This window comes from Aethalodelphis obliquidens, unplaced genomic scaffold (genome assembly GCF_003676395.1).
Source record: "Aethalodelphis obliquidens isolate GAN/ISIS:26980383/991018 unplaced genomic scaffold, ASM367639v1 scaffold36, whole genome shotgun sequence".
NCBI lineage: Eukaryota > Metazoa > Chordata > Mammalia > Artiodactyla > Delphinidae > Aethalodelphis > Aethalodelphis obliquidens.
In genome coordinates this window covers 6631034-6658847 of record NW_020837980.1, presented here as the reverse complement: position 1 = coordinate 6658847, position 27814 = coordinate 6631034, and the positions used below count along the sequence as shown (strand labels likewise).

Sequence of the window (27814 nt, the reverse complement as noted above, 5' to 3'; positions counted from 1 at the left end):
CAGTATCCAAGACCTCGTGCGATCTCTTCCATCTCTAGTTTATAATTGCATTCATGATACAAGGTCGAATACAAATTGACCTCTGCCAAATATCATCTCTAACCGATGTAAAAAGGCTACTAAAATTCCATTTACTAACAGGCCAATATGGTCAGTTGTAAAAGTGAAAATGAACACCTTGCTGCCATATACACTGTACTGGCATCTTGAGTACATTAACTCATTAAATCTCACAGTCTTATGAAACTCAGTCACAACTTTTTGAATGTAACAGATGACATCTAAACATAGTCGGTTTAATTCTAAGTTTTCATCCGGATGCTTGATACTGTTTAGTCAAAATATATATCAATGACCTTACTAAACAGGAAGTAGTATTTAATGGTCAACGCGTGACTTACCCTTGCCATATCCACCAAGAAGCTCTCAAATAATTTCCAAATGTGGTTACTTGTGTAGATTTCTTTCATTTCCACTTCAGTGTCAACGTAACAGTGATTAACAAAATTCACATAAGCAATTTTAACCTGCGCAAGTTTCAAATAGAAAAGAGAGTGAGTTTTTTCCTTATTCTTCATCTTCAAATATCTATTATGAATGGTTATGTGAAACTGTGTTATTTCCTATAGTAAATTATAGTATACTTTGGGTGTACCCAGAGAGCATTCCCATCTCCTTTCTTTTACTAAAACACTCCACCCCCTGACCCAGGGTAAACACGTGACCTAGTATTCCATTCCCCTGGGCCCAGTGATTGGTGTGAGAATGTGAACTTCATGTAAACCAAGTCTAACATATTTCAGACACTAGGAGTCAAAAGTACTCTTTCCCTCTCTGCCTCCCTCTCTTCCCTCCTCTCCACCTCACCTCCCCACCTCCCCTCCCCTTCTCTGTCTCTGTCATTCATTCATTCATATTCTCTCGTTCTCTCTCTCGCTCCCTTTCCCCCTCTCTCATTGTCAAAATGGAACAAGGTCAACCTGGACTCCAAGACCCATCTTCTCCAGGTGTGTGGAGGAAAATTATGCTCAGATAAAGAGAATGAGGCAAAACCCCAAAGGAAAAGGTAACAAGAGATAGAAGGAATCCTGACATTGTTTGAACCTCTTGAATCATATGAACAACTATTCTTCAAATTCCCAAATACAAGAGCCAATAAAATTCCCTTTTAAAATTTAAACTAGTTTAAATTGGGTTTCTGTCACTTGCAACCAAAAGAGATCTAATAGAATGCTTCAGTATGTTGACTAAATAATACTTTGTTGCCATTCAAAAGCATTTAAATTACTATTTCTGAGAAGAGGCAGGCTCACAGCTTACAAAAAAAAAAAAAAATTGAATTATTTTAAGATGTAGTAAAGTTCCTTTCCAGATTTAGCAAAGTTCCTCATAAAAGACTGGCATGAGTCTCACCAACATATACCATTTCTAAAGTGCATAGGGCAATAGTTTTTGTTTTTCCTTTTCTTTCCCCTTCTTCTCTTTTCTTATCTCTTCTTTTCTCTCCTCTCTCTCTCTCTGTATAAGAATGTGATGAATGCTATAAATTTCCCCAGAAAAATGCACACACATAAAAAAATCATGTAAACAATTTCAGAGCGTTCACAGAATCCGAGTTAGAACCATAAGGAATACAGGGCCAGCTTTCATGCCCTTAGTACTTATCTCTGCCTGACTGAGGTCTGAAGCAAATCTTCAATGGCAGGGTGCCTGTGTCACGGAGACATCAGAGCCATTTGGTGCATATCATAATCATCTTGACAGCAGTTAATATGCATTCAGTGCTCGCTACATGCCAAACGCCTTCAGCAATCTGTATGTAATATCTTAATTTAATCCTCCACCAATCCTATCAGGTACATACTATAATTATTTTGCTTCAAAATTGTGTAAATTGAAGATTAGAAGGTTAAGTACCCTGTTGGAATCAGTCACACAGCTAGAAAGTAATGGATCCAAGATTCTGACTCATTCTTTAAACCATTCGTTCATTCATTCAGAACATACTTATTAAATGTAGGTTCAGGTTCAGACAATATAATGGTGACTACAAACAGACCCAGGTGTTACTCTCATTTAGATTATAATCTTGGTAAAGAATGTGAAGGCTACAGATATTTTTAACTAATAAAATTCAAATATCAAATTTCAAATTATAGGCTCTTATAGACTCTACTATGGGAAGCCAGGAGGGTCTTCCTTAAAGAAGTAATGCTGGAATCAAGATCTGAAGGATGACGAGGGGTGAAGTATGTGAATATAAGAGGTTAGAGTGCTATGTCCAAGAGAACTGCATGGCCAGAATCAGGACCTCAAATAAAGACAGAACCCACGGATTTAATCACTACACTATGCTTCCTTTCTTTGCCATCTTATTTCAAACCAATCAAGTCATGAAGTACCCTTGGTTTGAGGTATCAACAATTCCACAAATTTTCATAAAAATATACTTTCAAGTCCATCACTGTGTAGGACTATTTGGAAGTAGGGAAGTTAACCTAACTGGATGCCTTTTTAAGCTACTGTGATTTAAAATGTTTGGATTTAGTGTATCACATGTTTATAAACTTTGCAACAATACACCACAATGGTAGAAAAGAAAAACATTATTGCAATGCACGTTCCTGGAAGCCTCCTTAATCTTGTTGGCAGACAACCAGCTTCTAATGAGCTTCTTCCCTGCCGTCATGCCAAACAAGAACGGAGGGTAAAAGATGATGTGTGAATAAACCAAAATGTGTCCATATTTCCAAGAATGCATCTACTCCATAAAGCAAAGGTAAACCTAGAGAATCTGATAGTGATCCTGCAGTACCATCCTAGCCTCTCCTATTGATGACTGTGAATTATTTATGAAGCATCTGTTTTATGCTCAGGAACATACTAGAGGTTACAAGTCAATTTTTCCGTTTGATCACAATGCCATACCTAGAAATTCCTATGGTAGCTTCTAGTAAACTAATAGCGGCTATACTTTAAAAAGGTTTATCCTTTTTCATAGCTCCTTGTAGAACAAAAGAGTAAACTTTTTATGCTCTTTTAAATGTTCCTAATTGTATAGCTAAGTACAATTCCTTCACTAAATACATTATCTCATTATAAATAATAGTAGGAGGACTTCCGGCACTTATTAAAAATTACTAACAATTCTATAGCCACTAAGCTTTTGCCAGGCTTACCTCAGGGATGCAGTCGTCATGGGTCACCACCCTCACTATGTCGTCCAGGGGCAGAAGGGAATTGCACTTGATTTCAGTGTAGACATTTTTCCCCTCTGTGCATGCTGCCAGCAACTCCACAAGGGTGATGTGGTAGGCTAAGGGGCCACTCTCGTCCCCTCGGTCCCTCTCTGAACACATCATATGGAGAAGGATGGGAAATGATGCTCTATCGTTGTAAAATACCAGCACATCTTCACCCCCATTTATCAACTGAAATGATAACAAGAGAGTCGACATAGCAGTCCAAATGTTCATCCTTGCAGTTATTTCCAAAGGCTTGGTCTATCTGGAAATACGTGCATCTCTTTGTAAAAACATAGATAACACTGCAAATGCAGAACTACACCAAGGCAGGATGGTAAAAAAGATTCTAGGCATGTGTCAAGTGATTAGTTATGAATGTTATCAAAACCAGTCGGAGAGACACGGGAGAGATGGAGAGGGGCAAGAATTAAGGACACAGATGACAGTAAGCTGTTCAGTGAGTCACCCACTGAAATTAAACCTGCAAAATATTCCAATGAAGTTACTTCCTTCTACTTCAAATGGCAGACTCCATTGCCAAGCATGAGAAATCTCGTAAGTCTAATTTTACTATAGAATAAAATATCCCCATCTCCTTCAATAGTGACAGAATAGTAAGCAAGTACACTGAACCAAATGCAACTCTACGAGAATTTGGAGATTCCACGTGTCACGGATGTCGGTAGAGAATGGAGGTAAAAGCAGAGATGGGAGAAATGAAGAGAAAAAGACAACTTTTAAAAAAGAGAGAGAGACAAAGAATGAATATGTAGGGGCTTTTAGGACATAAATTTTCCTCCCTGTTTTGTTTATATAATTTCAGTGGAGAATTCCAGCAGGTGGTCATTTTATTGCTCAATCACCATAATGCCTTGTCTATTTGTGGGGGGGAAACTGTATTATTATTTTATTGAGGAATCCACTTCGACTGTCGTGAAGCCCAGGCTGAGTTAACAGTGATGAGTTCTGGAGGTAACTACACCCCACTCCAGACTTCATAACCACTGTCTTCTCTCTCTACCTCAACTGAAAACCCAGACTCAAGAGGTCTCAATCCCTGCCCTCCAGTTCCTGGAAGGTGCCAAGGCCAACTATGTAAGAGGTTTTGGCAGAGAAGACTTTTGTCTTCCCAGAAGACAAACCCTCTACTTTGCTTTATGAGGCAGATAGCAACCCCAAACCACAGACAGGTCAGGAGCTGCGCAGGCCTCAATTCTTGTTGTCTATTACAGCACCAATTTTCTGACGCCAATGTAAAATATTCTGGTGGAGAACACAGATTATGTAATTTTTCTCTCTATTTTATTCGAATTGATAAGACAATTAATTGGCTTACACTGAAAGTTTTGTTGAAAGTGAATGTATATGGGTCAAAAATTTATATATTAACATAAACAGAAATGCTTCACCTAATAAATGCCATAGGACTGGCTTAACTATGTGCTGCTTTCCCATTTTAAGTCTTTCCATGATGATTTTCCAAAATCAAATTAATTCTCACATTTCTAGGCAATGAAGAGCTAACGTTCATGTAAATAGAGATAAGAGGTAAATTTTACAAGTTTAAAATGCTCCTTAAATGTTAATAACAATAATTTACGTTTAAAATTCAAGGCTTCCAGCTGAATTAACTTTAATATTTCTATGGAGCAAGAGGGACTCACATTGTACCAATATAGAAACTACTCCCACTCTCAAATTTAAGGTACGTCATTATGAAAATCCCCCCAAATCACTATAATCTACTATATAACTTGTTTGTAGCCATGTTTGAAAGCTGCCTAATCCATACAGGCCTTTAGAGAACCATTAGGTCACAGAGCAATGATTTACCCAAACAGGCTCAAAGTATTCTCCAAAGTATCACTTGGTTCCCAGTGAGTAACTCATTCATTGTATAAATCTTGCTCAATGACAAACAACATAATGAAAAGGGCAAAATAAATGAAGTACTCCATCCATTTGCTTTTCTCAAATTTTTAACTTACTCTAAATAGCTAAGTTTCCATATATAATGAATCACTGATGGATAATTTCTATTCGTTAGTTTCATTCCCTTCAAAGCCCCCTGTAAATAGTAGCAAAGAACACCCATTCTATGTTTCAGGAACCGAGTAATAAGGGCACTTGAAAAGCAGAGTTTAATCCATTTTTGTTACATACTGAAACTTAAAAATATAAAATTTAATCATTTTCATTCTAAATAATCTATAACTTTTCATAGGATTTTACCCATTATTTAAAATACACAAATTCATTAAGAATCAAAAAAAAATAAACTCCTAGATAATTATAACATCAACTTATGATACGTTACTTCCCTAGGTCTAAGCAAAACACATTTGTGCTTAAGTAGTCGTACTTAATTTATTTTCCAAACCTATGTTGCTGGGGGATTGTTTGTCACTCTAAATTAACAGAAAACCCATATTTGAGCATATTGTTTATGTGAAGCTGATAAAATACAAACTGAGAACATACCTCGGTCATCACCATATCCTGGCATTTCTTCACATATTTACCATCTGCTTTGACAATCGTCTGCAGAAACCTCAGGTACTCCACGTGGCGGCCGTGTGTCTCAATGCAGTGCACAAAGTGCTGGATAACCCTCTCGCTAATTTCATTGCACAGATGATAATTGTTCATGAAGATGTGCCGCATGGTTTCTGCTTCAAGGAGCTACACACAGAGGAATGTGCCCTTGTAACTCTGACAAGATCAATTTTCTATTCTACAGTACTTAGATCAATTGCGCAGCTTGTGATTAGTTTCCTATTTTATGCAAAACTGTAGTGAGTTTTTCTGTGCAAGTCTTCTACAAAGTGCATTGAGATTATTCAGCACTTAAAAAAAAAACTGAGCTCACAAAGGAATTTAGTTGGAAGACGGAGCTTATTATAAAGGTCAACAAGTTGGCAATAGTATTCTTGAGATTAATTTAATTATGTATTATTCAAAAGTAGCTGCCCCTTAGTATTCGCTGACACATGTTTTACAGAGCAGATTTAACTCCACCTCTGAGTTTTCCAGATTTAACTTACTCACGGCATCAAAGAGTTAGTCTTTGTCCTACCACATCTTTTTCCTAACATTAAACTATGTACATATAAATGAAGTTGTCATCTGCAGGTAAGATCTGTGTAATTTTTCACGTTTCTTTAAATGTTTCCTTAATGGAAATAAAAGATATTCACTTTTAGGAGGAGAACCCCCTACAAGTTAAAAAATGTGGTGATGAAGATGAATAAAATTCTATCCAACAAAGTTGCTAAAACGAATGAGATGGACACTTTACTATAAATATTAGAAGTCACTCAAATACTTACACCAGGGGTTAAGAACAAATTCAGATGTTTATGGAGGAGAACTTGATTCTGTGGATTTCCCCGACAGAAATTCTGCAGGAATGTATGGGCCAGATTCATTACTTCATTCATCTTTTCATCATTCTAGAAGTTAAAGAGTAGCACATGATACAGAGAAACACACAGGAGCAAAAATATTATCAAAGAATATATTTTTTCGCACATGCATTTTGTCCTCCGTGCCACTATTTTATGCTCCCCTTTCTGTGTCTACCCCTCTCCCGGTTACCCCGTCCCATCCACCCTCCCCATTTTGTAGATGTCTCTCCCCTTCTCTTAATTCTCCTCCTATCTGTTCTGCTCCACTCTTTCCTCCCCCTTTTTGTTTCACGGTCCATCTCTCATTCTCCCCAACTTTCCTGCTTGTCCACTACAATTTCCCATCTCCGTACAAAGCTGTCTCTTCTCCCCTGCCTCTGTCCCTACACCCCCGTTGTCCCCCCTTCCTCTCTCTCTGGCCCCCTCATTCTCCTGGGTTCTGCTCCCTTCTGTCCTGCACCCTCCAATCCCTCTCTTTCCTCCCCTCTCTTGGATTTCCCATCTTTCCCAGTGTTTCCATGTACCTGGATCTTCCTGTTCCTTTTGTTTTCTGTTTCTCCTCCTTCCCCACCATCTCTATCCCCCTCTTTCTCCAACTCCTCCCTTTCTACTTTTCCAGGAGGCATCTATCCCTCCTCCTCTGGCCCCTTCTGCTCCTTCTCTCCTGCTCTCACTCCCTTGTCCTCCTGCTTTGCCCCCACTCTTTCTTCTCTCCACTCACTTGCCCTCTTTTCTCCACTCTGTAAATTTCTCTCTGTATATATAGTTCTGACCTTACCTCTAGTCTCTCCTCTCCCCTCTCTGTGCACCCTCCTTTCGCGACTTACTTTGTCTATTTTTTCCATCTCATTCTTTTTCTCTTCGCTTTCCGACCTCCTCTCTTCCCCTCTCTCTTTTTCCCCCTCTTTCTTAACACACACACTCTTAAGTTGTTTCCTTATTCACTGTCATTTTCCAAAGTCCTACAATAAGGTACTTCACTGCTAATAAGAATCTCAATAAGAAACTTAAGTCTCAAAACTCACAAAGAATGCAAAGGTCTCTTTAAAAGTGGTCTTTTAACAATATCACTGAAACAACCTAAAATTTTTCTGGGTAGGTCATGTGGTCAGTGTCAGATATACAAAATGGACTCACGTTTTGAGTAATAGTTTATATTCAATGCATTTAATGTTTTCTTTTTTCCTAACCTGAGAGTCTATATTTTATGCCATCTATAACTAAATAAACTGCCTCGGATCATCAATAGACTCACTTCCTCACATTGAAAATAGGGATGAACTAACCAGACTCATAAATATGTCCAGAAAACTCCATTCCTATCTTGAAAATAGGAAGTTTTTATTTCAAAATCTACTAACATTTTCCTTTATGTGTGTAATCCAGGGACAGTGAAAAGACATCAAAGGAACTTGAGCCGCAGGAACACCCAATTCCCACAGAAAAGCCAGCCACACAGAAGGACATCAGGGCCAGTTCTACTGGAATTGGTGTTTCTTTGAAACTGTCATCTTATGCTTTTTTTTGTTTGTTCCTGAACAATCTAGGTATCAAAACTGAGCAAACCCCAATGGCATTTTTCCCAGAAATAATTCTAACATTTATATGGAACCACAAAAGACCCTGAATAGTCAAAACAATCTTGAGAAAGAAGAACAAAGCTGGAGATATCATGCTCCCTGATATCAAACTATATTACAAAGCTACAGTGATCAAAATAGTATGATACTGGCACAAAAACAGACACATATATCAACAGAACAGAACAGAGAGCACAGAGATAAACCCAAGAACTACGGTCAATTAACCAAGGAATGAGCTCTGAGAGAGAGGATGTCACATTGTATGTGATTTTCAGTGATGTGTAGAAAAATTCTTCAACCTTTTATTTAAGCTTTAGGTGATGCAAGTAAAAATCACTTGATTTAGACATTCTGGGCTGGTGAAGAGTGGTAGAAATGCATCAGGAAGGAATGACAAAGGAGGCAAGAATACACAATGGGGAAAAGGCAGCTTCTTCAATAAACAGTGTTGGGAAAACTGGACAGCTCCATGCAAAAGAATCAAACTGGACTACTTTCTCATACCATATACAAAAGTAGACTTAAAGTGGATTAAGGACTTAGATCTAAGACCTGAAACCATAAAACTCCTAGAAGAAAATGTGAGAAGTACACTTTTTGACATCGGTCTCAGCAATACTTTTTGGATATGTCTCCTCAGGCAAGGGAAACAAAAGCAAAAATAAACAAGTGGGACCTAATCAAACTAAAAAATTATTGCACAGCAAAGGAAACTATCAACAAAACGAAAGGTAACCTATTGAATGGGAGAAGACATTTGCAAATGACATATCCAATAAGGGATTAATATACAAAATATACCAAAAAACTCATATGATTGAACATCAAAAAAACAAACAACCTGATTTAAAAAATGGGCATAGGAACTGAATAGACATTTTTTCAAAGAAGACATACAGATGGCCAACAGACACATGAAAAGATGCTCAACATCACTAATCATCAAGGAAGTGCAAATCAAAACCACAGTGAGATATCACCTCACACCTGTCAGAAAGGCTATTATCAAAAACAAATAACAAGTGTTGGTGAGAATGTGGAGAAAAGGGAACCCATATGCACTGTTAGCGGAAATGTAAATTGGTGTAGCCACTACAGAAGACAGTATATAACGTTTCCTCAAAAATTAAAAATAGAACTATCATATGATCCAGCAATTCCACTTCGAGTACTTTTCTGAAGAAAACAAAAACACTAATTCAAAAAGATATGTACACCCATATGTTCACTACAGCATTATTTACAATAGTCAAGATACAAAAGCAAACTAAGTGTCCACTGACAGATGAATGGAATAAGAAGAAGTGATATACATATACAATGGAATAATACTCAGCCATAAAGGAATGGAATCTTGCCATTTGTGACAACATGGATGGACCTAGAGGGTATTATGCTAAGTGAAATAAATCATACAGAGACAAATACTGTATGATTTCACTTATATGTGGAATCTAAAAGAGAAAACAAATGAACAAACATAACAAAACAGAAACAGACTCATAGATACAGAGAACAAACTAGTGGTTGCCGGCGTCGGGGGGAATGAGTAAACTAGGTGGGGGAGATTAAGAGGTACAAACTTTCAGTTATAAAATAAACAAGTCATAGGGATGTCATATACAGCATAGGGAATATAGTCAATAATATTGTAATAACTTTGTATGGTCACATCATTTTGTGATGTATAGACGTATCAAATCACTCTGTTGTACACCAGAAACTAATATAATATTATAAGTGAATTATACTTCAATAAAAATATGATTAATAATAAAACAGCAAAACACAAAGTAGTAGTAAAATACTCAACACTACAGTTATACTAAATAGTAGAAAAAGGGACTTGATCACATGTCCAATGCCCATGTTACAATATCAAAGATATAATAATTTGGAAAATATCTTTTTTAATACCTTTTTTAAGGTTTAATACTTTTTCTTGCTTTTCAGTAATTCTTTCATTGCATTATCTAACCTAGTTTGAATTATACCACCTTATAAATTTACATATTAAAACATAACTAAGTCAGACAGGGGGCAATCCACTATGAGAAGTGAAAAGTACAAGTGGGGAGGGTATCCACAGAGAGGGGCCTGGCATGGCACATTGGTGCCCAAGAGAGATGAAGAGGGCATCCACCTTTGTGGAGGGGTCAGAGTCTGAGTGAGGTGCAGAGGGCATTCATAAGGAGGAATGGGCAGCAGTGGTGATGGAAGATGAGATGGAGTAAGAGAATAACTATATTCACACACACATATATTCTCTAGATTTGTCTACTTAAAGGGCCTGGAGGGGCAAACCTCCACAGCAATAAGTACATTTAGTTCTCAGGATTTTTCTCCCAAATACCATTCTCCCCCAAATGGAACTGGGGCTTCCTGAATAAATGGCTAATTCCAGAGGTGGAACAAGAAAAATGCAAGGGAGCCTGGACTATTTTAATGTGCAACAAAGCAAGGAACTACTCGAAGAATGATGGGACCATGTTAGAGGACAGGTCAGCTGGCCTGAAGGGGCTCCATTGGCCAGATCTGGGACAATCAAAATAAACAGTGCTAGAAACCAAATATAACCTATTGAATAAGACGAGCATCTGTAAGTCCATACTGATAAAAATAAATAAATGAATAAATTGAAAGTTTGATAAAAAAATGGAACGTTTACTTAGTTTCAAAGAACCACGCCACAAAATATTTGTTACAAAGGGAAACTGAGTACTTCACAGTGATAATCCTGGCAGACACCACCTTAATCAATTGACCCAAGTAAACATCACCGGTCATGGGGCAAATCAAAATCGCGTGCTGCCTGATAGGAAGTGGTGGGAAAAACTTAAGTGTTACTTCTGTTACGTTCCTGCCAAAGATGCATAACTGAATCGAATCACGAGGAAACATCAAATGACTCAAATTAAGGGACAGTCTTCAAAATAGCTGGTCTGTCTTCAAAAGTGTCAACGTCAAAGAGTTCCAGCATGAGGAGATTAAAATGCACATAACACCAAACAGCTCCTGTTTCTGAAGTGGATCTTTTTGTCAAACAGGACATGATTGAGATGATGGGAGAAATGTGAATGGCATGTGAGGATTAGGTAGCAGTAGAGTGGGATGCTCTTTCCCGATCTGGAAGGTTGTTACTTGGTTATACTTGTAGGGAATATACACTAAAGAGCTCAGGGGTGGTAGGGCATCAGGTTGGCAACTTACCTGCAAATAGTTCAAGGAAAAAGATTCTGTGTAACCTTGCTATATTGAAATTGTATCAAAATTTAAAAAGGAAAACAGTACCTAAGAACTTACCTTTTCATAGGGTATCTGCAGCAGGTCTAACACCACTGAATGGGCTCCCATATTTTTCAGTAATCGTTGATGTTGATTCCGACACTTTTTATTCTGTATACAGAGTTTACTTAGCCTAATCAAAATCTTTCCAAAGAAGAAGAAAAACATTAAATATAATAAATGAACAAAACTTCTTTGCCATGCCAGTATAAACTCATATAGAAATATTTCACATCTGACCTCCTTTACAATCCGGTAGTTGTTGCTCTTATTGCTGTCAATCTGTGGTTTCTTTGTTCCATCTTGCACTGGACTTAAAATGTTTGAGTCCTAAAATAAACACAAAGATGTATGTTATGCCCTATATATCTTTGTAATAAATTTATTTATTTTGTAAGAAATACTTCTTGTAATTATTTTGTGATGAATTAATTATTCAACTTAAATGTTTCCTTGGTATTTTTTGTCCCATAAAAAGCTCCTTGGCTTAAATGAGTCATGAAAATGACCACTTCCCAACAACAACCAATTACAAGATCTATGGCATTACTAATAATTAATGAATTAAGTTTAAAAGGAAAGGGTATTACAAGTAACATTATCAGTCTATTTCCTTATGCTAAATGTATCAGACATATCATGACTTTATATTGCCTACAGGAAAAGGAATAGTAAAAATCCAGGGCATAGGAGGCATAATTTTATTATTAGGGATGAACTTCAGGGAAAAAAAAAAAGACTGAAGGAGCATATCATAACATGACATGTTAAAACACTTCAGGGATGGGAGGAAAAAGCACCTTAACCCAAGAATTCTCTGACAGGTTACCATGACATCCTTAAGAGTCATGACTGGGGGCCAACCAACCATGTACAGAATCATGAAAATGAAAAAAAAATTTTCTTTATTTAAAAATAATATTTTAAATTAATAAAGCTTATTAAGAGGACTTGAAACACCAAAAGCATTTCAATGTAACAACCATTATCTGTAGCAGTACAATAAAAAAACAAATACAGGGAGATAGATATTTTAAATATCAACTATTGGAGTCACCATATGAAAATAAAACATCACTTACAAACAATTTAATACCTGAACATTTATTAAGACTTAATACATTTCTGGTACTAGGCAATGGTGAATAGATATAAAAGAAATAGAAGATATGGTCCTTCCCACAAGAAAATTACAGTTTACCTAAGAAAACAGGGAGAAAAATGAAAATAAAGATTTGAACTGAGCAGAATTCACTATTCAAAGAGAGAGACAGAGGCTAGTTATAGCTTTAGACAGCTTTATGAAGGGGGGGAAATTTAAGCTAAGGTCTTGAAAGATGAAAACTACTTATACTCATAGTTATAAGTACATATACTCATAGTTAAGTATGAGAGGGGTGTGGAAGGGCAGGGGTACACTTGTTAGGCGAAGAAGTCACCTTAGCCAAAGGCACTGTAGAAAGAAAAGCACAACAGTGTGTAGAAAATGACAAGAACTGACAAAGCATGTTGCAAAAGTGGACCATTAGATGGAGTGGGGCCCGACCACCTCCCTGATTTACAACAGGTACAAAATTGCACTTGGGATGAATGTCAAGTTCAACGTGGGTTAAAAAACACCCTAAAGTCCTGACTACATTGAAGGTGTTGGACTCACAGTTAAAGGGGACTCCAATCTAAGCTCAGGCAAAAGTAAAAAATATGTGAAGCCAATTGATAAATTTTATTTGTCCCTGTTTTTCCTACTGTGTTCCATGAAAAATCACAAAATTAATGCAAACCAAGAAAGAAAATATATATACATTTTCCTTGCTAGTCAAAGAATTCTGATGGAAGGCTTCAAGCAGGTGCGTGACTTGGCCCATGCGGTACCATCACCACTGCTCAGTAAGCTCTGTGTTCCTCTGTGACTTCTCTCCAGGCAAATACTGTCCAAGACGGAGGCTCCCAATCTGAACTCCACTTAGCAAGTAACTCTTCTCCCATTTTACTGAGCATAAGGAAATTCCCCTACATGACATTGCCTCTTCTCCGTCTGAAAATGTCCAGTATCATCTACAAAACCGTCTACCTTCCCTGCTATGTCTCAGAGAAAAAGAACTTTTGAAGCATGGATTTTTAAATTCCATCTCCCCCTGCCTCTTCTCTCTGCTTCATCTCTGTTTCTTGCGCATGGACAGTTTCTACCCTCTACTGATTCTTTCTTAACTCTCTGAAAATATGGCCAAGTTGAGGCCAACCAAGCACTTTCTGTGATACCACCCATTCTGGGAAGTAGTCTTGCATAGATTACTACCCCCACTAAATTCCTCAAAAGAATAATCTGCTGTATTAAAATTCTTTTATGTGTCAATGACTCAATTACTAGAACTGTCTTTGGCATCTGATTCTATGGCTCACTACCATTTGCTTTAAACCTCACTTTGTTTTACTATGACAGGATACTCTCCAAGATTTTCTGACCACCTTATCTCTTTCACTCAATGGAACTGGAACTGCAAAAATTAAAGAATAAAAACACTGCAAGTATTCAAACCGTTACTGTTTCCTTCCAGGGTTGTATCACCTATGTTAATAAATCCTAGGAAAGAAATGAAAGCAATCCAATCTCCACCCCAGGTAAATAAAAGAGAAAAAAGAATGGGAGATATTGTCTACAAGACAATAAACATTAAGTGAATCTGAAAAAGTTGTAGAAGAAAATGTAAAACTATATATGTAAGTGAAGTCAGTGTAGAAGAGGGAAGGGGCCCAAGCGGCTCACGTAAATATAAACTGTTTAGATGGAAGAGGCTGGAGGTCAGAGCATGAGACAAACAGCGTTTCTATTTGATACCAAAAATAATTTATTGATGAGAAATAGAAATCGCAAAGCTGGACATATAATTAAATTTCCTTTTTCTGATCACAAAGGTGAAGGCTGAATTTAAAAAGGCCATATTCATTTTTTTTCTGGAAGAGAAGCAATATTAAAGAAAACCACCCTTGTATTCCAAGCCAGGATTAAGATGCTACCAAGTCTAAAGACTGACAAAGCTCCTAAGGTGGAAAGGAGATCTTTCTGACATATGTCAACTTAAAAAAAATCAGTCAGAGATACAGGCAAAGTTTTGGCAGATATATTTAAGTCTATTTTTCAAACAATGGCCTGCAAAAAAAGCAGCTGTCTTGTTTTAAGAAAAGTAATCTCAGGGAAGATGTACTACATTACAAAAAGTTATGTTCTCTAGTCCTGCCCAAGGGAGGGTACAGACAATGCTAAACTTTCTAAGTATGGGAATGATGAAGAAAACTTATTTTAATTTAAAATTGCCAGCAGTCAACAAAAGGAGGCAATGCTGGAGAATTCAATAAACGGCCCCCTTTAGTTTCAGAAAATAATACAATGTAATTAAACCGAACAAAAATATTAACCCACAGAACATCTGGAAGATCCCAAAACAGAGATTGGGGGAATCTAAGAAATATGTAAACTATATAACTACAGTGAGGTTTTGTTTTCTTATGTTGACGCCAAAATTCTCTATGTAAAGATGTTCTGAGACTTCTCCTCCAGAAAGGGAAGAAATTAATTATATTTTTTATATCCTATGCAAATTTGGCCCTACATCAGTGCCCAAATCTACAAAGCCGTGGCTTTATCCTAATGACAAAATATTAGTTATGTGTAAAATGTAGAATTATAGTTTATTCAGAGTCCCAGAGCTGAGCAGACTCAGGAAAAAAAAAATGTGTAACACTGAGAACAATGCCATGCTTCTAGTAAATATCCATATTATCCTTTTGACAGCATGGATGAAGAATAAATATGGAACTCCAAAAATACTTGCACTTTATTGCAATTGTTTCCAATCATCTGGAAGAACTTGAATTTATTTCCTCTAGTGGAATATGGGAACCACTTAGTTAAGTGATTTTATTGAGGTGGCTAGATTTTTAATTGTACAGTATATACTGTAACATAAAGCAATACATTCAGAAACAACATAGCAAGGAGAGTCTAGAAGGGTCTAGAAATTTAGGGAAGAGTCTAGAAATTAGATGGTCGCATGGATCTAGACAGACGCAGAGTGAATACCTAAACAAATAGTGGTTCTGAACACAGCGTTGCTCTCAAATTTATTTGGCATCAGGCATGGAAACGCCTTTTAGATCAATAGCAAAAATGATATAAGAAAATAGTATTGTATGAACCATATGGTGAACTAAACATGGGCACAAATTAATGAGGATCTGGCTCCTTAACTTAAACAAGGGCAATCATTTTTTTTTTAAAAAAAAAGAACTTTCCAAATCCTACAATGTAGAACTTCCTGCATCTACTACAGCTGTGATTAAAATAGCTCAGGGCATATTTACAATAGCCAGGACATGGAACCAACCTAAATGTCCATCAACAGATGAATGGATGAAGATGTGGCACATATATACAATATACAATGGAATATTACTCAGCCATAAAAAGAAACGAAATTGAGTTATTTGTAGTGAGGTGGATGGACCTAAAGTCTGTCATACAGAGTGAAGTAAGTCAAAGAGAAAAACAAATACCGTATGCTAAAGCATACATGTGGAATCTAAAAAAAAAAAGTGGTACTGATGAACCTAGTTGCAGGGCAGGAATAAAGAGGCAGACATAGAAAATGGTCTTGAGGACATGGGGTGGGAGGGTGAAGCTGGGGCGAAGTGAGAGTAGTATCGACATATACTCACTACCGAATGTAAAACAGTTGGCTGGTGGGAAGCAGCAGCATAGCACAGGGAGATCGGCTTGGTGTTTTGCAATGACCTAGAGGGGTGGGATAGGGAGGACGGGAGGGAGGCTCAAGAGGGAGGGGATATGGGGACATGTGTATGCATATGGCTGATTCGCTTTGTTGTGCAACAGAAACTAACACAGTATTGTGAAGCAATTATACTCCAATAAAGATCTATTAAAAAAAAATCTCAGTGCATGTCTTCTCTTTGTCCCCATCCCAGTGAAGTGACAGGTGTCCTTCCCCAGCAAATGTCATCAAGTCAGCAAGACTGCAAAGCATTCTGCTCACCGTCTGGATTCCCAGCCTTCTCTTCCTGTATCCACTAGTTAACTGAATCAGTGGCATCATTTACCAATCACCCTCCTCCCAACTTCAGATGCCAAATGCCATCCTTTTCCCTTCCCACCTCCCTCCGAAACACACAGAAAAAATCTAATACTCAGTCTTTTATACTTGACTGACCAACCATATGATAATTTAGTTGAAGCTCTTCCTAGTAAATAGCACCTCCTTCAGACAACTGAATGATAACCTCACCGTGGGAGAAAGAAGTATTTTCTCTCCCTCCCACCTAAGACTAACATCGCATACCACCCATTCGGGATGATATCCAGGGGGATGCAGGAACCCTAGCATCAGCCTAGATCTACTTATCTGACCTTGTCTGTAAAGCTAATTCAGACCATCATGGGGTCATGGTCGTTTCTGCTTCCCTGGCTGGCACCTAAGGCTGCTTGAAGGCTTGGTCCAAGATCCACAGTGCGGGGAAGAGGCTGTGTCCACCAACACCGGCCGATAACGCCCCTCCAGATTTCCCTCAACCTAGGCACAAATCCCTGCCCTTCTAGAGGGTAAATGCGTATTCTTAGTCTTACTCCAAACCTGTTTTCCTTTCCTTTGTCCTAAGACAAATACAAACATGGCATTTTCAGATTCATTTGATGCCATTTTAATGAGTATTTGATGATGTTTAATCAGATGTCCTAGAAAATACCCCAAACTCTTTGACTATCTATATCTCTGATAAATAAGTAACCAAAAAAGGATGTACCACTGGAGTGCATTCTCTTTGCTTAAAGACATATTCCAGAAAAAAGGGAATGTACTGATGATAGGTATGTTCGATGTAAACTAATAGCTGCTTTCCTAGGAGTACAACAGGAACCCACTATAGCACAGCAATGTACAGTACTTTTTTCTATAATACTTTCTATAATACTTTATTTATATTATATAATACTTTTTAATTCGCTCCTCACCAGTATTATATGAAATTAGAAAGGATAGGCAACCCTTTAGTCAGCAGGGTGGCAAAGGTTAACAAAGCACTGTGCAGGAAATGAAAACAGTGATATAAATAGAGCCCTTACAGACTATGTCTGCTACCTGATGTCATGTGAAGGAAGCATTCTTAGTCACAGTCACCTCAGAGCGCACCCCAGTGTGACTGAGAGAGGGAGCTGTATGTATAGAAGGTGAGAGAAAGAAATCAGCACCACCTTCTCTTCGACTCCCTCTCCAGCAAGCAATCATTAAGGAAACGCTGCTGCCTGGCCCAATGACACAGGTGGCTCCTATTTGAATGAATCAACTTCTATAATTTCCTTGCAAGCCACTCGTTGAGCAAAAAAACATACAGGAAGTTCGAAGCCACGCTACCAACTTATATGAAATTGAGAACAAATGGAAAAGTGAAAAACTGAATAAAATAGTAACTGTCCTCTATAACATGAAAGGAAATAATAAGTTTATGCTAAAACGGCATTAATTTTAAATGTAGGCCAGAAGACAAGAGGGAGAAAGATTCTTATCCTGGAAATAATTGGAAGAAACAAACTCAGGAGATATAAGCATTACATTTAAGAACTTGCATTACAACCAAACAGAATGAGAATGTGTATAAGTAGCATTTGGCTCAAAGCCAAAAATTAGTTTTCAGATGCATGGCTTGTGAAAGGACTTTGACACTCATGTGTAGCAATCACCTTCAGCAACATCAGCTCAGACATAAAGGACAGAGATATGTAATGGGATATAAAGAAGTAAAATAAATATACAAGGAGGTTGAGGGCAAAAACAGAAAGTGGAGACAAGAAAACAAATTCCGTAAAAGGAAAATTCCAGAAAGCACTCTCCCAAATGAATGGATACAAGTTCTCCATGTAGCTATCACAGTGTCCCTCACTGGTCAGATCCTGTAGGAATATTCTGTCTGAAACTCATGTAGTCTTTCTGAACCAAGCAGTGAAGGTTAGACATTCTACCAGTTACTTTTGCCAAGAGTCAATCAGAAGTTTTGCTGAAGAAACCAAGTCTATATAGAACTATTTCCCTGCTGTGCAGAATCAAAGTACTAACACTTGGGAAAGCACCATTTTCTTTCAAGATATCTTTCTAGAGGGATCAGCCTCCTTGCCTGTTTGCTTCATCAAAGAAAAAAGATCAGAAGTGGTTGGCAAAGAATGGAAACTGGGTTTTGCTTTTAAAGAGTAATGAGATGTGGAGGTAAGAGAAAAACCATCAGACAGCGAAGGGGTGCTGAGAGAGAAGCAGAGAAAAAGCAATAGAGGGAAGGAAAGGGGGAGGGAGGGAAGGAAGGAAGGAATTCACTCTCTCAGTAAGATAAATCAGCAAACTAAAATTCAAATGCCTGTGAGGAAAGTTAATGCTAAGAAAGACAACAAAAAAAAAACAATAATGAGATTATATCATTCCCGGTGAAACGGAAACAATCAAATAATCTGAAAGGACTTTGAAATATAAGTACGTTTAAAATAACCATAGAGATAAAGTGAGGAGCAACATCTCCCACCCCAGGTGGACCCCTCTGTGGTTACCGCAGCTCGGGATGACCCGATAGCATCACTCGGCGGGGATAAGGGAGAGCTCTACTGGGAAAGGGGGAACTACAAGCCAAGGGCCAGCACAGAAGAGAAGGCGTGTGCGCCCCAGCCTTCCATCACTGCCCGGGGAGGTACGGCTGCTCTGCTGGTCACCAGTCTGGGTCTACACTTCTGAGTAACCACCCGTGCCCCTACCTCGTAGCAACTTCTCACAGGGCAAGTTTGAGAGTAACAGGTCAATGGACGTACACAAAACGTCTTGGGCACCAGGCAGTCTGGATTCAGGTACCTGTTGTTGGTAGAAATTGACCAGGTACACGAGCTATGAGGCCCACAGAAACGAGAATGCTCCTTCTGAGGGGCAGAAGCCTTAGGTCCCATGAGAAGCCAAATTAGTGCACAGCCTCTTAGGAGAGAAGATGTTGCCCTGCCCCTCACACCACCGCACCTCACCCTGCAAACAGACAGCCAGTTGGTTGCCCAGGCAACCCAGAGTGAGCCCCCAGGGACACTTCCCAGTTAATTCTGCCCCATACATCACACACCCATTAAAAGAACAAAAAGTTATGAAGTGAAAACAGGCAGATATGAATCTAGAATGCATAGATATGAAAAAGAATCAATCAGAAACCCCGAAAAGGAAAAAAATAGTCCTTGAAGTAAAAACTAGATAGATGGTTTAAACATCAGACATCAGAGATGACTATAATTTCTTTTTAAAGGAGCAGGCGACCACATATAGGTAGGTAGCTAGATGCAGAGACAAATAAATATAGATATACAGACACAGAAGCACAATCACTGTGAAGAAAAATTAACAACCACCAAAATATTTAACACGAGTGGGAACTTTGTGTCCTGTGATGCCCATGTGGCCTGCTTCTCAGCTCTTAAGAGGTGAATGAGCATAACGGGCAATCCCGACTTAACCCACTCGGATATGGCTTCCTGAGTTAATCCCTCCCCTTCCTATATTTAGAAGTCAACACAACATATTTGAATGTGAGGCGCTAGTAACACTACTGAGACAGTCAACTCGTTACACCCTAGCCATCAAGCTTTCAGCAACAATGGTATAATCTTTTCATGTCGTGGAAGGCAAGTTAATAAAGGGAAACCCTGGAAGATACACTAGGTAATAAAGCTCATAGGTACTAGGGACACAATGGGCTTACTAGAAGACCAAATCCGCCCGTCCTCCCCCTGCTTCTACGAGATCAACTTCAATAACGGGATAATTTTGGCTTCGCTGAGATTCGTTAGTGTTAGTAAATGGATCATCAATTCACATTTATTGCCCCAAGTACACAGAGTTTACCATTGAGGGAAAAAAACACTTTTATGTTATCGGAAACATTTCTGATTACTAAAATAAAGACTTACTTTAATGCTATCTGGTCTTCTGATGTCTAAGCAGGCACAAAGACCATTATGAGCTGTTTTAAAACAATGCCAATCATCGTGTGTTTAGAGCCTTTGTAAAGATCTACTAAACAACAAAGGATTATTATCTGATTGGCCTGCCAGAGTACATGCTGCCTGCTACTGGCTGTTTCCATTGATGTTGTGATATATTTCATCCTGTTTACAATAAACTGTCACTACCTCTGGCAGTTGGTTCATTGTATAATGTAGATTATTTGGCTGTGTACAATTAGTAACTTTGTAGTTTCTCACTTTTTCTCCTTATATTAATCTACTATAAATGTACCATTCTCCTGGCTTCTCAATGCACCTACTTGTATACATTTCTACTGCTGCTTCCCTAGTTCCTGCTTACCTAACCTCACACCTGAACTTGGGCAAGAGGCCCTTAACTGGTCCCCTCCTTTAGCCTCTTGTGCTGCTGTACCATCCTTCTCCCAAATCTTCAAAGGCTCCCAATGTCCCAGCCACTTCAAACACCAATCACTTATTCCTGTTGAATTTCTGCTTCTCTTGTGATTATTCCTGAATCACTAACAAAATCCTCCCAATCTTTCAAAACACTGAAGCCTTCTCCAAGTAGCCAGGCCCACACTGACCTCTCCCTTCTCTGTGCTACAACAGTTCAATATTCAATCATACATTTGTCATACTGTTTTATGTGTGTTAATCTGTGTGTTCATTCTTTGAGGACAAGAGCCATAGCTCAAATATTAGATTTGATTCTAGATATCAAACTTTAAGAAGGGAAATGAGAAATTCAGGTAGGTACAAAGGCAAGGAAGCATGATGGTGAAGGGATGAAATTGTACTTTAAGCAGAATATTCAAAAAAAGGGGTTGTTCTCTGGAGAAAAATGACAGCCAATCAAGTAGAGTAGGTTCAGATATGGTCCACAGTGCCTCAATACTAACATCAGTAAACAGACATTACAAGGATAAATATATGAGCTCAAAATAGAGTTTTCTACTTTTAAGAACTGTCAGAAATAGAAAATGTTGAAGTAGAAGTGCAGAGGAACCCCTCTGACTACACAACATTCAGAAGTGATAGATAAAATATTTAAACTATCTCTTTTTTAGTAAAGATGAAGCAAACGGAGGCCGGAAACCAGAAAAATACATGAAATTTCCAAGCAGTAATCAAGCAGGGACTCATTTGTTGGCCCTGAGGGCATCAGCCCAAGCTGATAACCAACAACTGAGTTTTAACTTGTCTCACACACACAACAGAAAAGAAGCAAAGCCTGAATTCCAAGAAGATGGAAGGTCTGACCAGAAACCTGCCTCAGGATCAGGAATACCTAAAGGAGACACCCACAGTGACGAGCCAGGGAAAAACGTGGCCCATAGAAGAACAAAGGGGTACCTGTCTTGGCTTGGCCTGGTCAAAGCCAAAAAAGGGAGAAAACTCTCTTGAGCTCCTATATACAAAGACAAGCCCACTTTCACTCAAGATTTGGGGATAGAATTCCCACTAATAAAAGGGCTCCAAAAGTTCTAAGCCAAAAACTTTGTCTAACATGTTTACAAAATGTCGTATCTCAAAGTGTCTCAATGAGGCAAATGAAATCTTCTCTGGATTAAACACAAACTTCAGAGGAATTCACATATTCCAAAGAATTTAAGTTCATAATACATTTTTTAAATTACTAACTAAGTAAACACATTCCCAAGGACTTCTGCAAGAATAGCACACTTAAAACTGCAAATGGCCTTCCTATTAGAAAACCACTAGATCCTAGATACAGAACCTATTTTAAGTACATTTCTGGGCTCACTGGAAATGAAGGACAACTCTGAAAGACCCCACCCACCATCTACAATGGAAAAAAAGTAAACTGAAACCAGATCAGAGAGTTCCAAGCTTCAGGGCAACATGGTAAGTTTCCCTGAAGGCAAATGCCAGTAGTAGGAGGCCTGCAACCCAGAAAGACAAGCCAGCTCTAAGCAAGTGTCAAGTCAGCGTAGCTAAAGCCGAGACTCCTGCCTTTAGACCCGTGTGTGGGAAGGGAGCAATGTGGTCTCAGGCTCACAGCGCCCCCTGGCCATAGGCCAAGGTAATCACAAATACTCTAAGGAGGAAAACATACCATGTTTCAAATTCTTAAATCCAAAAGATGTGAGCTCAAAACCTACACCCGAATGTTTACAGCAGCTTTACTCATCATGGCTCCAAACTGGAAACAATCAAGAGGTCTTTCAATAGGTGAATTAGGATAAACAAACTATAGTACATCCAGACAATGGAGTATTATTTAGCGATAAAAAGAAATGTGCTAGTGAGTTACAAAAGGACATAGAAAAACCTCAAATGCATATTGCTAAATGAAAGAAGCCAGTCTGAAAAAGCTAGATATGGTACAATTCCACCTATATTCTGGAGAAGGCAAAACTATACATGAGACAGGAAAAAGATCAGGGGTTCCTGAGGGGTTCCCAGGGGCTCAGGGACTCACAACAGAGAGACAAATGGGTGGAGCAGAGAGGAATTTTAGGGCAATGAAACTATTCTATATGATACTGTACATAGCATTACACACTTGTCAAAACCCACAGAATCATACAGCACAAACAGCAAAACCTAAAGTAAATTATGAACTTCAGTTAATAATAATGTATCAATACTGGCTCATCAATTGCAATGTACCACATTAATGAAGATGTTAATAGAAAACTGAAGGGAGGGGAGGAGAGGATATAAGGATATATTGTACCTTTTGTGCAATTTTTCTCTAAACCTAAAACCGCTCTAAAAACAAAGTCTATCAATAAAAGATATGAGCTCATAATCAAAGATGACCAAATATATAATGAAACATGGAATTAGTATTACATACAGGCTATTCAATAGCCATATGGAATCACAAAAATTAGCAAGCAACAAAAGATGATCAAAAATGACCAAAAAGATTTATTTAGTCAAATTGCAGGTGTGAAAAAGTATAATGGCTGACATTAAAAGTCAAGAGGTAAAGTGAACTGCAAATAAGACGTGCCTGAAGAGCGACTCAGACGACTCTAAGAAATTATTCAAATTCAGCATAAAGTCGCAGGTATGGAAAATATAAAAAGGAAACTAATAGATATGGAGGCAATAATAAGGTTTAACAAACATTTAATCAGTTTTAAAATCAGAATTAAAGCACCACTATTCAACATACAGCAAACTTCTCAACGGTAGCAACGGCAGCCAGAAGACATGCAACAGTATCATCAGAAGTGGGAGAAAATAAATCTCAACTGATAAAAGGTTTTTGTTTCCAGTTAAAAATAATTTTAAATTTATAGGCATCAAATAAAATAGCCTTAAAACATATAGAGATTAATAGAACTATAGGGGAAACTGATAAACCTACCATTGTAGTGGGAAATGTCAATAAATCTCTCCCAATTTTTGATACATCAAGAAAATATTTGTGATTAGATAGATGATTTAAATACAATAAACTAGATTTACTAATCACATATAAGGAAACTTACACGCATTCACCTTCTTCTTGAGCCCACATTAAGTATTTCTAAAACCTGAAGATATAATAGACCAAAAATTGTCTCAACAAATTTTAGATAACTGATATCATCATAACCACATTCTCTTGCTACAAGTTAATTAAGAATTCAATAACCAAAAAAAGGGCAAATTTTGAGAATGCATTTGGAAATTTAAAAACTCATTTCCAAGAAACTATACTGGGCCAAAGAAGAAATCATAATGACATTATTTAAATATCTAATATTGAACAGTAATAAAAATACCATTTGTCAAAATCTGTGGGACGCAGCTCCTTAGAAGGAAATTATATCATTAAATTTTTTAAAAGTCTGGAAAGTATGTCAACATAAAAGGCTATAGTATAGTAGGATAAATATAATGAAATAGCAAACAAACACAGGAGCTCAACAAAGCCAAAAATAGACTCGTTAAACGGATGAATAAAGTATATCCAGCTCTGGTGAGATTGTACCTGACATTATACATTTGTCAAAACCCACAGAATTGTACAACACAAAGAGTGAAATCTAAAGGGAAAAAGAAGAAGAGAATGAAAAAGGGGTATGAGCTACAGATATAGCAGATACTTAAAAAGATAACAAGGGACTTCCCTGGTGGCGCAGTGGTCAGGAATCCGCCTGCCAATGCAGGGGACACGGGTTTGATCCCTGCTCCAGGAAGATCCCACATGCCGCAGAGCAACTAAGGCCATGCGCCACAACTACTGAAGCCTGCACGCCTAGAGCCTGTGCTCTGCAACGAGAAGGCACTGCAATGAGAAGCCCACACACGGTAACCAAGAGTAGCCCCCACTCACTGCAACTACAGAAAGCCTGCACGCAGCAAAGAAGACACAATGCAGCCAAAAATAAATAAATAAATAAATTTATTTTTAAAGAAAGATAATGAAATATGATGAATAAATTTGAAAACTAAAGTATATAGCCAGAAAAATATACAAGCTGACCCAAAATAGAAAATTTTAATGAATTTATAAACTTTAAAAATTAATTACTAGTAAAAGTCTTCCCACAAACTAAATCCAAGGCCCAGGCAGATTTAGAAAAGTTCTACCAAACATTCACAGAAGAGATAAAGAAAGGGGAAGATTGTGTAACTCACTTTGTTACAGAATTAGTTTAACCTTGATACCAACAATTGACAGGAAAAGTATAAGAAAGGAAAATTAGAGGCCAACCTCACTGACAACAAAGATGTAAAATCCTGAACAAAATACTAGCAAACTGGATGTAGTACTGTAAAAAATATCACCAAGATACACTTATTCTAAAATGCAAGGTTACTATGGTAGCAGCTCTATTTATGATTCATGTTATCAAAATTAGCAGATTATAATTAAAGAAAAATAACAATCTTGACAGATGCATAAACTGCATTTAATAGAAGTCAACAATCATAGTAAAAATTAGCAAACGAAAAACAGAAAAGAATTTCCTCAATTGGTAAAAGGTATCTACAAAAAAAAAAAGTACCATAAAACTATATTCAATAGTGAAATATTAAAATTATTCCCTTTAAAATCAGAAGCAAAACAAGGATACCCATTATCACCACATCTATTTACCATTGTACTGCAAAACCTTACCAACACAATAAAGCAAGAAAAAAAGAAATAATAGATGAAAAGATAGTGTTCAAGTTTGAATTACAGCATCACCATGACTTTATGTCAAAAATATTTTTAACCTTAGGTAGCTATACATGAATTAGTAGGACCTAACTACCTGCGCACACAGAATTTAGCTTAATCTAAACTGGAAGAGGAAGTGAAATGTCCAATAAACATATAAAAACATGCTCAACCTCATAATAATCCAGCAAAATGAAAATCACAACAGGGATAATATACCAAACACACTCAATTATCAAAAATGGAAAAGTGAGGGCTTCCCTGGTGGCGCAGTGGTTGAGAGTCCGCCTGCCGATGCCGGGGACACGGGTTCGTGCCCCGGTCCTGGAGGATCCCACATGCCGCGGAGCGGCTGGGCCTGTGGGCCATGGCCGCTGGGCCTGCGCATCCGGAGCCCGTGCTTTACGGAGGGAGAGGCTGCAGTGGTGAGAGGCCCGCGTACCGCAAAAAAAAAAAAAAAAAAGAAGAAAAATGGAAAAATGAGAAAACCAGTAGTCATCAGGATGGGGAACCACAGAAACTCATACGCCCTGGAGGGAGTATCATTTGGTCTTTGGAAAACAACTGGCATTATTTGGTAAAGGTAAACATACCAGATATTAACACCTAAATATATATCCTGAAGGGGTGCTTAAACATGTGCATCAGGTGACATTAAAAAGTTTTTTAAGCTCCTTTTGGTAGCAAATTTTCTTTTAAAACTGTAGCAAATTTTCTTTAAAACTTTCTTCTAAAACTTTTCTTTTAGATATGTAAAGAACATAAAATGTTCATCAACAGTTTACTAGATAAACATGTGCATAAAATGTAATAATGTATATTAGAGAAAATGAATAAGTCATTGCTATACAACAACAAAGATGGAGGACAAAACATATCTAAAACAGACTAAGTGAAATATTTTTCATTTTGTTAAATGTTTTAAAAATATAGATATACATGGTAAAACAGTTAAGAAAAGCAAGGAAATTATTAACATGAACTCATGATAATGGTTTCCTCTGGGATATAGGGATGGACCACAGAGACTTCTTATTGGTACTATTCTATTTCTTAAGCAATACATTAATTTCAACAGAATGTTCTACCTCGGGAGGTATTGAATTTCCCATCACAGAAGTTTGTTTTATTTTAAGAAATATCTCACTTAGGTGACCTATTTAGAGAGAGAATACACAGGAAATAGACTTGATAACTTCCTACACAGGAAATAGACTTGATAACCCTACAAGTATCTTTTAATTTAACAAGTATCTTTTAAGATTTCATAATTCTATATGCATCATAGTAAACATCACACTGTGTTGCACATGAAAACCAATAATAATTATAACAAGCATTCACTGACTGTGGACTTTTGGCAGACACCGACATCCTTTCTTCCTTCTTGCCAGCAGATTTTGATTTCGTTTATCCTTCCCCCATGTAACTCAGGGGAGAGTATCCTAGCCTGCAGAGCATCTTTTATTTAGTCTAAGCTAATCTTAGAGTCCATTGGTTTAGAGGTAAACATGTGGTCCTGCTTTGGCCAAGGGGACATGAGATAGAATCTACTAAGGGGCGCCTGGGAAAGGTTTACTTGCTCCTAAACAGGAGACTTAGAAAAGCACAGATATTCTTTTGTGACAGTGTTGTGATGTCTAGGATGCTGCTGTCGTGATGCAATCATGGGAAAGATCAGTCTCAGAAGTGGTCCATGATGATTGCATTGAGACAATAAATTAATTAAAACTGGAGCCTCACTTCTTGACTTGTTAGTAGATAATATGTCACCTTGTTGTTTATATTTTCCCACTGAAGCCATATTAACTGACACACCACATGCACAGAGTTTGCTCATTTAATCTTCACAATAATCATATGAGCTAAGTACCATTATTAAGTCCATTGAACAGACAATGAAAATAAAACTGAAAGAATTAAAATAAGTTGCCCAAAGTCATACATACAGTTAGTGACTGTATACAGCTTTAGACTCTAAAACCTATACTCTTAATACACTATCCATTCAAGGCCATCTTCTTGTGGCTATGAGGGCTGAAAAGAAAATCCCAATAGATCTGAGGGTTCTGTTATCTGGCCACAAGCTTCTAAGGTATGCATCAGTGGTGGTGGCAGCA

The 27814-nt window shown here is 37.7% G+C and overlaps 1 protein-coding gene across 4 annotated transcripts in view; it reads right to left on the bottom strand.

Annotated features, from left to right (window-relative positions):
• The window catches only part of ITPR2 (inositol 1,4,5-trisphosphate receptor type 2), a 526334-nt gene that overhangs the window by 266355 nt on the left and 232165 nt on the right, over nucleotides 1–27814 (bottom strand). For all 4 annotated transcript variants that reach the window (XM_027129402.1, XM_027129406.1, XM_027129405.1 and 1 more), the window contains 6 exons: nucleotides 11761–11850; nucleotides 11539–11664; nucleotides 6575–6697; nucleotides 5727–5927; nucleotides 3180–3431; nucleotides 402–527 (listed from right to left, as the gene is read on the bottom strand). In XM_027129402.1, coding sequence (XP_026985203.1) covers nucleotides 402–527; nucleotides 3180–3431; nucleotides 5727–5927; nucleotides 6575–6697; nucleotides 11539–11664; nucleotides 11761–11850 — 918 coding nt within the window. The remainder of the gene's footprint in view (nucleotides 1–401; nucleotides 528–3179; nucleotides 3432–5726; nucleotides 5928–6574; nucleotides 6698–11538; nucleotides 11665–11760; nucleotides 11851–27814) is intronic.